The sequence below is a fragment of the Pipistrellus kuhlii genome, unplaced genomic scaffold, assembly GCF_014108245.1.
Source record: "Pipistrellus kuhlii isolate mPipKuh1 unplaced genomic scaffold, mPipKuh1.p scaffold_m20_p_5, whole genome shotgun sequence".
In the NCBI taxonomy this organism is placed as follows: Eukaryota; Metazoa; Chordata; class Mammalia; order Chiroptera; family Vespertilionidae; genus Pipistrellus; species Pipistrellus kuhlii.
Genome location: NW_023425551.1, coordinates 83,447,954 through 83,459,880, shown reverse-complemented (window position 1 = coordinate 83,459,880; position 11,927 = coordinate 83,447,954). Strand labels below are relative to the sequence as shown.

Sequence of the window (11,927 nt, the reverse complement as noted above, 5' to 3'; positions counted from 1 at the left end):
ATTTCATTCCGGGGCTGGCACTGTGAGCTCTCCATTTGCCTGGCACCTGGCATAAGCAGCACAAGGGAAAGGGGAGTATGGGGAGGACAATGTAGAGGAATGGGCGGTTTCCGCCGTCAGAGATTTTCAGGTAGTGAAAAGTTTAGATTTGAGAGGCCAGGGCACTGGTGCCAGTTAACAGAGTGCAGGCTGCACTGTGGTAGGGCTTCCCACCACACTGGCCTCTTCCTACAAGCCCATCCCACCCTCACCACCTATTCAGGATCCTATCTTGAGAGGTAGGTGCTCTAGAAAAGGGCTAGGGCTGGCAGGGAGGTGGAGGTGACCCTATCATGCCAACTGCAGGGGCTGCCCCTTCTGGCTCAGGTGGGGCTTGCATGTGGTCCCCAGACTCTTTGGCTTCCCTGTAACAGCTTCCAGAAAAGTGAGTAAAACACACAAGTGGTTGACCATCCTCCTATGCACCAGATCACTGGTTTGATTCCCAGTTAGGGCGCATGCTCGGATTACAGGCTCCATCCTCAGTAGGGGGCATTAGGAGGCAGCTGATCAATGTTTCTCTCTCCCTCTACTTTCCTCTCTTTGAAATCAATACATTTTTTATTTTTTTAATGTATTTTATTGATTTTTTACAGAGAGGGAGAGAGAGAATTAGAAACATCGATGAGCCGGGACCGGTTTGGCGCAATGGATAGAGCGTCGGCTTGGGGACTGAAGGGATCCGGGTTCGATTCCGGTCAAGGGCATGTACCTTGGTTGCGGGCACATCCCCAGTAGGGGGTGTGCAAGAGGCAGCTGATCGATGACTCTCTCTCATCGATGTTTCTAACTATCTCTCTCCCTTCCTCTCTGTACAAAATCAATAAAATATATTTAAAGAAAAAAAAAAAACATCGATGAGTCATCCATAGATCAGCTGCCTCTTGCACACCCCCTACTGGGGATGTGCCCGCAACCAAGGTACATGCCCTTGACCGGAATCGAACCCAGGGCCCTTCAGTCCGCAGGCTGATGCTCTATCCACTGAGCTAAACCAGTTTCGGCAATCAATACATTTAAAATATATATATATTTTTTTCTTTATTTTATTTTTTACAGAGAGGAAGGGAGAGGAATAGAGTTAGAAACATTGATGAGAGAGAAACATCAATCAGCTACCTCCTGCACACTCTCCATTGGGGATGTGCCCGCAACCAAGGTACATGCTCTTGACCAGAGTCAAACCTGGGACCTTTCAATCCACAGGTCAACACTCTATCCTAGGGGTGTCGAACTCAATCAGAGAAGGGGCCAAAATCTAAAATCCAGCCTAAATCGCGGGCCGAATGGTTTACTGAACAGTCATAAACTGTCATTGTGATGGAAACGCAGCAGAGTGCAGTGATGACAGCGCGGTGCGGGCCACATTGCAAGGCCTGGCGGGACGGATTTGGCCCGCGGGCCTTGTGTTTGACACATGTGCTCTATCCACTGAGCCAAACCAGTTACGGCTCAGTACATATTTTTAAAATGAAACACAAAACAAGCAAGATGACTGATTTATTTCTCAACTCTCAGCCCCCCTCTTAAAGGTAAAAAATCTGAGTGTCTGGGACTTGAGCAGACACCAGGAAGTGTAACTCAAAGGGCCCAGGTCAGACACACAAGTTCAAATTTCAACTGAAGTCCAGTGTCGGACTTTGCCAAGGTCAGAACTCAAGGTTCATGTATATCCTCAGATCCCGCTCCCAGGCTTTGTCCTTGTCCTTCCGCCTTCTCTCCTCCCTCCTGCTCAGGGTGGTTGCCTGAGGGGCTCTCTCCCTCCCAGCCACTGCCCGGGTATCCTGAGCCAGGAAGTGTGTGACTCTGGGTTGGGATGGTGGTCTGTATCCTAACCCTTCCTGATCTCTCTTGAGGACAGTGGGGATGGGGTTGACACGGCCCTTGCCCCAAGGGCCCAGACCCATTCCAGGCTCCCATCCTGCCCTCAGCAGCAGCTTGAAGCCTGGGCTGGAGGTAGGCATCCCAAAGTGCAGACTGGGGTTCTGGAGACCACGGGACAGTGACAGCAGGTGAGCGGTAGATGTGCAGTGGTTAGAGTCTTGGAAGTAGGCATCACAGGTCTCACAGTACTGGGTGGACGGGGATTGGGACCTGCAGAGGAAGAAGAGAAAGGATTGAGGGCAGAGAAAGGTTAGGGGGTGGGGGCCATGACAAGGTCCTTCCAGTCTTTCTCAGGAACAAACTGCATTCTTCGCCACTTAACAATCCAAGACCAGAGGGGGAAGTTGGGAAAAGAGATGGTAACCAGACCTCACAAGGAAGGAAACAATAGCTATAGCTAATATTGATACAGTCCTTACTATGTGGAAAGCTCTAACACTTAACATATACTAACCCATTTAATCCTAACAAACCTATGAGAAAGGTGCTCATATTACCACTATTTCTCAGATAAGGAAACTGAGGTACCTAGACATTAGGTTGCTTGCCCAAGTTAAGCAGAGTTAGCATTTAAACCCAGAGTTCAGTTAAAATATGTACACAGGTAATAATTTAATAAAAAAAAATGTACACACAAAGATACTATAAAATATATTAACTTGCTGGAAAAAAATAAAATAAATAAATAAGTAAATAAACCCAGAGCTAGCCAAAACTGGTTTGGCTCAGTGGAAGAGCGTTGGTCTGAGGATTGAAAGGTCCCAGGTTCGATTCCGGTCAAGGGCATGTAACTTGGTTGTGGGCACATCCCCGATGAGGGGTATGCAGGAGGCAACTGACCGATGTTTCTCTCTCATCGATATTTCTAGCTCTCTATCCCTCTCCCTTCCTCCCTGTAAAAAAATCAATAAAATACATTAAAAACAAACAAACAAAAGCCCCAGAGCTCATGCTCGTAACCGCTCTGGTATACTGCCTTATCTATCTACACTGGAGAAGGGGAGAACCCTTCAGCTCCTTGCTGGTGTGAGTGGCTAGGAAGGCAGAACACACTGAAGATGGGCATGGGCATGGGCATGGGCAAAGACTTCCCCTTACCTGCTCCCTGGTCTCCTCGTCTCTCCATGACTCTCTCTGACCATGCGGGCCACCTCAGGGAAGCCTGCTTCTTCAGCCAGCTGAGCAGCATCCCTGCCGCCCAGCTCGCAAACTCCAACCCAGGCAGCTCCCTGGTCCAGGAGATAGCGCACAGCAGCCCCCTGGCCTGCTCGGGCAGCACACATCAGGGGGGTCCACCAGAAGGCATCCCGAGCATTGATATTCCCCCCAGCGCCCCCTGCCTCCTGGGGATCCAACAGCCGCCTTAGTGATGCCAGGTCCCCCTCCTGGGCTGCCCTCAGTATCCGATGAGTCATCTTGTCCTCAGCCTCAAGGGATCTCCTCTGATCATGTCCTCCTGAGGCTTCTGCTGCAGTCTCTCTCACCAGTCTTCTCTTTCTCTTCCTCTCCCTGACAGGCTCAGGGTGTGGTCTCTGAGGTTCAGGGGTGCTGCCCTCATCTCCAATCAAGGCCTCATAGAAGGCCCGGGCTGCAGCCCCATCCAAGGCAGGCTCCAGCTCTTCAGCCTGTGACTGCTGCTGCCCATCTTTCCAGAAGTCACTGGGGTCAGTGGCTGGGGTGAAGGTGATGAGGGAGGGTCTGGACATGGCTTGGGAGAGCTTCAAAAATATGACTAAGCAAGGGGAAGATGAGACCAGCAAGCCAGTCCAGAGACCTGCTGGAATGAAGGAAAGTAGCTTTAGAGTAAAAAAACCTCTCCCGCCTCATAAGTGAAGCCACAACCTGAATCCCTCCTGGGCCTAAGGCAATAGATCACGTGGGAGACAGGGAACCCTGTAGTAACAGACCATGCCCGAGTGAAGATGAACAAAGACTCCAGGAGGCAGTTGCTCAGAGGTACTGCTTTCCACCCCCACTCCCAGCTTCATCAGCAATAAGTAGCAACAGCCTCTCTGAAACTACTTCATCACTCTGTAGGACACGGTTAAGAAAAGCATCCGCCTGACTCTTAAGCCTTCCTCCGTCCTATTGTGAGTGTCTATTACGAATGTAATCTCAAAAAACACCTGACACTTCTCCCAAAAGGAAGTAAATTTGGGGAGAGGCTGCAGTCTGCACCCTCCTGCAAAATGGCGTTACTCCAAGCAAAGTAGGTCATCAAGTAGCCAGACTATTTGAAGACACAAGCGTGGCTGGGGGGAAAAACCCACAAAGATTACTAGAGGATGCAGGCATGCAGAAAGCGCCTGGTTGTTTCCCGCCTGGGACCTTCCCAACAGAATTCACGCAAAGCGCCACGTGCCTAGGCGACGCGAGGACGGAGATCTGTCAGTTGGGGGTCTTGCTTTTACATAACGCCCCACAATGCCCTTCGCCTTCCTCAACGTGGCCCCTGCTCTGAGCTCATTTTCTGGAGCTGGGAAACCACTCTCTGGGTTAAGAAAGGCCCTGGGAAGGCGGAGAGGAAACCTATGGACTATCCAGGACTGGGAAATAACGTCACGCTGCCCTTCACCATTACTTCAACCAGGGTTCGGAGGTCGCACTGAGCGCCCGCAGCAGAAGGCCCCATTCCAGACCTAAGAGGGCGTGGAGAAGTGCAAAGGGACGAACAGCAGAATGGCTGGCACCATCTCAGGTTAGCGCCCTAGGCCGCCCGGCTCTCTCCCCGCCCAGCTCAGCCCAGCGCATCCTACCCAGGTCCCCCAGCAAAACATGGGCCCCGTCGGGGGTCCCCAGGGCGCGCCTGGCACAGGCAAAGGGTTGGCTGCGATGAGGTCAGTCCCCGAGGCAGGGCGCGCGGGGCCGGAGGCTCGCTGTGTGAGCGGGCGGCGGGGAGCCACCCCGCCCGCGTCGTCCCTTACCCCACCGCCTCTCGCCCCGGATCCCGGGATCCCACAACTATATTTCCCATACTCCCCCGCCCAGGAGTGGTACTGGGCTTCCGCTTCCGGTGGCGCCTCGCTGCGTCCCGCCCCCAGCGTCTTCCTGGGGCCTCGCGACACCAGGGTCGTGCGCAGGGCACCTTGGAATTCGTAGTTCGCCTTGCCCTGGCTTAGCCAGTTTCTCCCTCTCAGGAACTCTATCTCCCGACATCCACCGCGGGCCTGACCCTTGGCGCTTGCGCGTTGCCCTCTTCCCCCCGCACTTCAGTTTACACCCCCCACTTCGCCCGCCGCGATCCGGTCCGCGGCCTGCGCTGTAGCCGTCGCCGCCGTCCCTGGGAAGTAGCGACTCCCCTCCCCCACCCCGGCCCCGGCCCCGTCCAGACGGTGAGTCTTATAAGGCCGTCGCCGCGCTGAGTACCCTGTCCCTGGGCTCGGCCCCAGGGGGTCCCCGAGCCTCAATATGCGGGTGGGGAAGGAAGTGAACCCGACGGGACACCCGGAGAGGAAGGAAAGGGTGGCTTGAGGGGCGGAGGCGGGATGTGAGGAGACCCGCGAAAGAGACCGTAGGGCCACCCCCAGGCCATGGGAAAAGGAGGGGCCCAGCTCTTGCTTGGAAAGGATAAACTTGGAACTTTTGGGAAAAGCGCAGGGACCTGCAGAGACCTGCGGGGGTAGGGAGCCCGCCGGGGCCGGCCTTCGGGGGCGTCAGGGCTGTGGGTAGGACGGTAGGTCAAGACCTGTCGGTTTCCGGTGGGACCCCAAAGAATCCTAACCTCAGAGAAAAGGGGCTGAGGTGTAAATAAGAGGAAGTGAAGAGAGGTGCTCCAGAATCTGGGATTCTTTAAGAAATGGTGGCCCACATTCCTCCGTGGTCGGTGGGAGGCGGGAGGTCTCAGAGGCAGGGAGAGCTTGAGTCACACGGACGCTCTTTCTCCAGCTGACGTGAAGATGAGCAGCTCAGAGGAGGTGTCCTGGATCTCCTGGTTCTGTGGGCTCCGTGGCAATGAGTTCTTCTGTGAAGTGAGTTCTCGGCCTTCCTCCTCTGTCCACATACAGCCCGCCCAGATACTCTCCGCACGTTAGGCCTCCCACACCTCTCACCTGCTTCCATAGAAACTTGTCCTGCCCAGGAAGGCCCCCTCAGTGACCCACCAACCTGTGGGGCCCAGCTCCCAGCCCTGCCAGCCTCCAGCCGTGTAATACTGGACAAGTGGATTTGTGTCTTTTTGGTTAGTAAAGAAAGTGAAGATGGTAGTATCTCTCTCCACGACAGCTGGTCTGGCTCAGTTGGTTGAGTGTAGTCCCGTGCACTGAAAGGTCAGCGGTGCCATGGTCGGGGCCCAAGCCCGGGTTGCTGGCTTGATCCCTGGTCAGGGTGTGTACAGGAGGCCACCATCCGTGTTTCCTTCTTCCTCCCTTCTTCCATCCCTCCCTCCCACTTTCTCCCTTTTTCCCTCTCTTCCTAAAATCAATAAAAACCTATTTAGGCCCTGGCAAGGTAGGTGGTTAGAACATCATCCTGATATGCCAAGGTTGAGGATTTGAGCCCCAGTTTGCACATATAAGAAGCAAACAATGAGTGTATAAGTAGGTGGAACAAGAAATTGGTGTTTTACTCTCCCTTTCTCTCTCAAACCAACAAATTTTAAAAAGTTTTAAAAAAGTCTAAGTAAATAAATACATGTCGTTTGGGGGTTTTTTAAGCCGAAGCTTTTATGGGAGGGGGTGTATGTGAACTGAAGATAGAGATAAGTACCTGTGCTGAGTTGGGAGGGGGGTAGAAGCAGTTGTACTGAGGATAAGGCTTCAGTGGAGCGACTTGTTCGGATCAAAGCCAAGAATTCTGTTCCGAGTTCCCTCTTCACCTCCACGTCCTGACAGGTGGATGAAGACTACATCCAGGACAAGTTCAACCTCACTGGGCTCAACGAGCAGGTGCCTCACTATCGACAAGCTCTAGACATGATCTTGGACCTGGAGCCTGGTGAGGCACCCTCAGGCTGTTTTGTGTGTGATGCCTTTTTTTTTTTTTTTATCTTCAAATCCCTATCCATCGGCTTCTTGGTTTTCTTAATTTCCTTTTGGTTTCTGACTCCCTTAACCCTAAATCCCATGCTCCATTTTGATCTCTCACCTGACTTATGACTAGTTTAGTGACTTAACCACTTGTGCTCATACTGATTTTGTAATTCAGCTCCATTCCATTGCCAGTCTCCCCAGCCCTCTTCTTTTTGCTTCTTTCTCCTGCCTTGCACCTTCCGGGCTAGAGTTCCATCTTCCCCATTGATGTCTTTGCATCATGTCTTGAGGGAGTTGGGAGGAGGAGAAGCAGGCGGGGGCTAGAGAGGCATGTGGAAGGGTCAGAGGCCCGGGTTTCTGGGTCAGAGGCCCAAGTGATGGGTGGGGTGAGGCTCAAAGGTGGGTGTTGAGTAGCTAGCAGCTCCTGGGGGTGGGCAGGGCCCTAAGAAAGCTGTAAGACAAGTGGTTGCCTTCAGCCGGCGCCATATTTCAGATGAAGAGCTGGAAGACAACCCCAACCAGAGTGACCTGATTGAGCAGGCAGCTGAGATGCTTTATGGATTGATCCACGCCCGCTACATCCTCACCAACCGTGGCATCGCCCAGATGGTGAGGCTTCTCGGCTTCCACTTGAGTCCTCTGAGGAGGAAGGGAAGCAGGTTCCTCAGCAAGGTCTGGCTGAGGAGCCTCAGACCTGGGCCTGGGATTCAGTCCTGACTGGGAATGGTGCTGAAGGGGGTGTTTCTGGAGGGAGGTGTCACCTCGGGCCGGAAGTGGCTCTGATGGTCTGCAGCCTCCCTCGCTGAGGGAAGGCAGTGGGGGGGAGTCGGGGGCCGGCTGTGCCAGCGAAAGAGGAGGAATGGGCAGAGAAAGGGACTGCCCCTTCTCTCACCCCTCCCAGCCCGCCTGCACTAACGTTTTATTCACCTCAGCTGGAAAAATACCAGCAGGGAGACTTTGGCTACTGTCCGCGTGTGTACTGTGAGAACCAGCCAATGCTTCCCATCGGTGAGTGTGGGGAGGGAAGGTCCTCTGGGGAGGGATGGGGCTCAGCACGTGGGAGCCGGGCGTGGGAGGGAACTTGGGTAGGCCAGGGAGCCTGCGTGCTGAGTGTGTCTGTCTGCCAGGCCTTTCGGACATCCCAGGGGAGGCCATGGTGAAGCTTTACTGCCCCAAGTGCATGGACGTGTACACACCCAAGTCCTCAAGGCACCACCACACGGACGGCGCATACTTCGGCACAGGTTTCCCGCACATGCTCTTCATGGTGCACCCCGAGTATCGGCCCAAGCGGCCTGCCAACCAGTTTGTGCCCAGGTGGGGAGCAGGGACAGCCACCAGGGGTCAAAGGGAGGGCTGGGCATGGTCCTTTTTGAGGCCTGCTCCTCCCAAAGCTAGGCCTCTCCGTGCTGAGGGCATTCGAAGAGTTAGCTGATTGCCTTGTCCGTTCCCTTGCCCATGAAGTGGGTGCTGATAGGACCTGCCCGGCAGGGTATGCTTAGATATGCGAAGTGTTGAGAATAATGTTTGAAGCACCATTTAAACAACAGCTGCTCTTGCTGTCACCTTGGATGTTCCGCCTTAGCGAGGAGCTCCTCAGAGCCACAGCTCAAGCATGGTTTCTCTTCCTGAGCATCACCTTTACTGGGCGGGGGGCGGGGCTCAGTGTTATGGTGAAGCAGGTAGTGCCACAGACATCTGTATACAGACATAGCCTGGAATTTGTGTTTTAATGGGAATTTAAGATACAGACACAAAGACTCTTGTAGGGAGGAGGTTGGGAACTGTTGCCCTTGAGCACTGAGCAGGCCCGTGGAGGAGCTGGGCGGGAGGTCGGAACGTAGGCTGCTGGCAGGGCTGCATGTGGCTCACCTGCTGCCTCTGACCTATGCCCCCCCCGGCCCAGGCTCTACGGTTTCAAGATCCATCCGATGGCCTACCAGCTGCAGCTCCAAGCCGCTAGCAACTTCAAGAGCCCAGTCAAGACGATTCGCTGATTCCTCGCCCCCGGCCCCATTCCTTTCTGCCACCCTCTATGGTTTTTAGTTTAAATTAAAGGAGTCATTATTGTGGTGGGAATATGAAATAAAGTGGAAAAAAGGCCATGAGCTGGTCTGCTGGTGCTTGGGGTCAGGGAAGGGAGGGTTGTGTGCTGGATGCCGGCTCACCCTCCCTGGTTGAAAGCCAGCACAGACATGTGCCCAGTGATTGGGTGATGTTTAGCAGAGCAGAAATCCTAGGACTGGGTATGAAGGTGTGCAAAGTCCCAAGGAAAAGACCTAGAGAAAAGTCAAACCTCCAAGATGAGAAATGTTTGCTTTGGTCTGGAGGACACCGATGTCTGTTTATGCTATAAGGGTCGTAACACTATCAGTTTTGGTTTTACAGGGAAAGCGGTTTGAAAATAAGGGGTGGAGAGAAGCGGGAAAAGGCCCAGAATTGCTGCTTGTGTGGTCCTGTGTGGGCCCCTCTCCCCCGCTCATCTCAAAAGGACGGGAGTCAGAGTTTCAGCACAACAGGGACTAGCTGTGAGGGAGGGCAGCATGTGGTGCTGGACACAGAAGCTCAGCCATGGACCCTGAGGGGCAGGAATGATAGGTGTTTGGGAAGCACACTGGATACAGGCCAGGTCCTGCCCGTCTCGGCCACTGCGCCCACATTCAGAGAACAGGCCTCGTGGGCGAGGGCACACTTCCTCCTGCCAAGTTAATCACTCACCCAGCCCAGTTCCTGCCCCGGGTGGGAATACAACTGCCCACAGCAGCTCCTGCTCAGGCTGTCAAACCCCTGCCGCTCAGGAGCCAGGAGCATGGTCCTGGGAAGGTGGAGTTGCAAGGCACCCCTCAGGCACTGCCCCGCTCCCCAGAATGCCATCATGAAGGCCCCGATGCTCGTAGGTGTGCTGGTCATGGTGGGCTTCGCAGAGGGAAGAGGTGAGTGCGGCCCAGGGACAGGAAGGAGGGGTGGGCTGTGGCCCTGGATGTACAGGTTTCGTACAGGGCGGGGACCTTGCAGTGAGCGCTGCTCGCATCCTGTCTTCCTCAGTGCCTGTTCCTAAACTCCGCACCTGCCACCTCTGCCTCTTAGAAGACCCTGCTGCGGGATGCCTTTCCGGCTTGGAGAAATGCACCATCAGTAGCTCATCCCCATGCATGGTGATCACCGTCTATTACAGTGAGTTCAAGACTCGGGACGGGCTGCTGGTGAGATGGCCCATTGCCTGGTCTACATGAGGATGCTCGGGGCCTGGGGCACAAGAAGGAGAGAGGAGGATCCTGGCAGCTGGGTCAGGAGTTTGGGGGTTGGGGTAACGAGATGGCATTGCTGAAGCTGCCGGTGGAAGTTGGGTCTGGTGAGGGAAGGGGAGAGTTCTTGGGGTGCCAGGTTGGGAGGCAGCAGCTTATGAGCTGTTCTCTTCCGCCAGAAAACAGGGTTCGCTTCCTCATCCGCGCCTGTGGACAGTACAATTCTTACCGCTGCCAAGAAACACGCAACACCTACGTCTCAGAGTACTGGTACCAGGCCCAGTGCTGCCAGTACGATCACTGCAACTCATGGTCCAGCCCTCAGCTCCAGAGCTCCCAGCCTGAGCCCCCTGGTGGGGCCCTGAGCCTGCCCCTGTTCAAGTCCCAGATCCAGTGGTTCTACCAGGCCCTGAACCTCTCACTGCCCCTCCCCCGCTCCCATACTGGGAAGGAGCCTAAGGGCATGGACCCCCTGGCTGCCCTGCCCTTGAACCTGGGCTTGTCCATTGCCGACCTGCGCAGCATATACTTATTCCTCAACAATTCGGGGCTTTTGGTTCTTCCCCGGGCTGGGCCCTGATCCCTGACTTCTTGAATTGCAATCTGTTCAGCATCTCCCAACACCCAGGCCCCTGCTCTGGCCCCGGAACTCCCATCTCTGCTCTGCTCTTTCAGGCCTTCCCTTTGTCCTCTGTCTCTATGGCTTTGGTTTCGTTCCCACTCAGAAACACAGCTAACCCAGTGTCTCCTTCCTCCGGGAAAACAATCTCAAGTGCAGACTGCTGGGCGGGCCTGGGAAAGGCAGCGGCTCCCTCTTTTTCCCACCTGAGTGCCATCACCCCCATCTTCCTGGTCCCCTCTAGTCTGGTCACCTACCACCTCCATTTAGTTCTGGCTGTCTCCCATCCTGTGCTCTCAGACACAGGCCAGACTGGATTTGTAGCAAGGAGGATGCGGGTTGAGCTGTGCAGATCCTGACTGGCTCCTGGTGTCCCTGCCTCCCTGCCTTCCACCCCACTCCCACCCGGGGCTCCTGCTGCCTTTCTCAGCTCTTGTTCCCATCTCTGGCCGCCTCCGCCATGGCCGCCTGCTCCTGATACCCACGTGCATAGGTGCCCAGGGAGGGCAGAGGGAAGAGGGTCCTGCTTTTCTCCGTGCCCCCAGTTTCCCTCCACAATAAACAGACAGGGTTCAGTCTGAGTCATGTTTACGGGTTAGGCTCAGGTGTGGGCAGGTGTAGACAGGTGGGAAAGTTAATTGGGTGTGGGGTTCAAATGATTGGAGCGCCCTGGCCACTGCACCTGGTTTGGTGGCTTCTGGCCTGCCCCAAAGGCCCGAGTCCATCCCAGCTGCTCGCGAGAGATCAGAGATCGGAGCTGAGGTGAAGCCTCCCTCCGTCCGAGCCGGCCCGCAGAACCGCAGAACCGAGGCAGGCAGTCCAGTGGTGTCGGGTTTCCACCCGGAAGAGACGGGAGCAAACCGAAGGGCCAGGGCTGCGCCTCAGTCACCTGGTGCTGAGGGGTCTGCGGTTCCTGCCTTTTAACTTTACATATTTTTTCAATTGATTTTTTTGGAGAGAAACTGATGGTTTTTAAAAATATATATTTTTATTGATTTTGTACAGAGAGGAAGAGGGATAGTCAGAAACATCAATGAGAGAGAGTCATTGATCAGCTGCCTCTTGCACGCCCCCTATTGTGGATATGCCCACAACCAAGGTACATGCCCTTGACCGAAATCAAACCTGGGACCTTTCAGTCCGCAGGCTGATGCTCTATTCCAGGGGTCCTCA

At 54.6% G+C, this 11,927-nt stretch overlaps 3 protein-coding genes across 7 annotated transcripts; 2 read left to right on the top strand and 1 right to left on the bottom strand.

The window, feature by feature from the left end:
• Positions 1-1,528: 1,528 nt before the first annotated feature.
• Positions 1,529-4,841, bottom strand: GPANK1 (G-patch domain and ankyrin repeats 1). Of its 5 annotated transcripts, XM_036413956.2 has the most exons (4): positions 4,499-4,841; positions 4,194-4,285; positions 3,022-3,697; positions 1,529-2,133 (listed from the first exon to the last, which is right to left on the bottom strand). In XM_036413956.2, the coding sequence occupies exons 2-4, from the start codon at positions 4,216-4,218 to the stop codon at positions 1,689-1,691; spliced, it is 1,146 nt and encodes a 381-aa protein (XP_036269849.1). In that variant the 5' UTR covers positions 4,219-4,285; positions 4,499-4,841; the 3' UTR covers positions 1,529-1,688. The 5 variants fall into 5 exon arrangements, with proteins under 5 accessions (XP_036269849.1, XP_036269851.1, XP_036269850.1 ...); XM_036413958.2 differs by lacking the exon at positions 4,194-4,285 and having other exon boundaries at positions 3,022-3,700; XM_036413957.2 differs by lacking the exon at positions 4,194-4,285.
• A 264-nt stretch (positions 4,842-5,105) lies between these two features.
• Positions 5,106-8,995, top strand: CSNK2B (casein kinase 2 beta). Its single transcript, XM_036413962.1, has 7 exons — positions 5,106-5,255; positions 5,809-5,891; positions 6,753-6,855; positions 7,384-7,499; positions 7,823-7,898; positions 8,018-8,207; positions 8,797-8,995. Exons 2-7 carry the CDS (start codon positions 5,820-5,822, stop codon positions 8,885-8,887), a joined length of 648 nt encoding a protein of 215 aa, XP_036269855.1. The 5' UTR covers positions 5,106-5,255; positions 5,809-5,819; the 3' UTR covers positions 8,888-8,995.
• Positions 8,996-9,114: 119 nt separating this feature from the next.
• LY6G5B (lymphocyte antigen 6 family member G5B) lies at positions 9,115-11,327 on the top strand. The gene is made up of 3 exons (XM_036413961.2): positions 9,115-9,823; positions 9,936-10,064; positions 10,315-11,327. The coding sequence occupies exons 1-3, from the start codon at positions 9,700-9,702 to the stop codon at positions 10,713-10,715; spliced, it is 654 nt and encodes a 217-aa protein (XP_036269854.1). The 5' UTR covers positions 9,115-9,699; the 3' UTR covers positions 10,716-11,327.
• Positions 11,328-11,927: the final 600 nt, after the last annotated feature.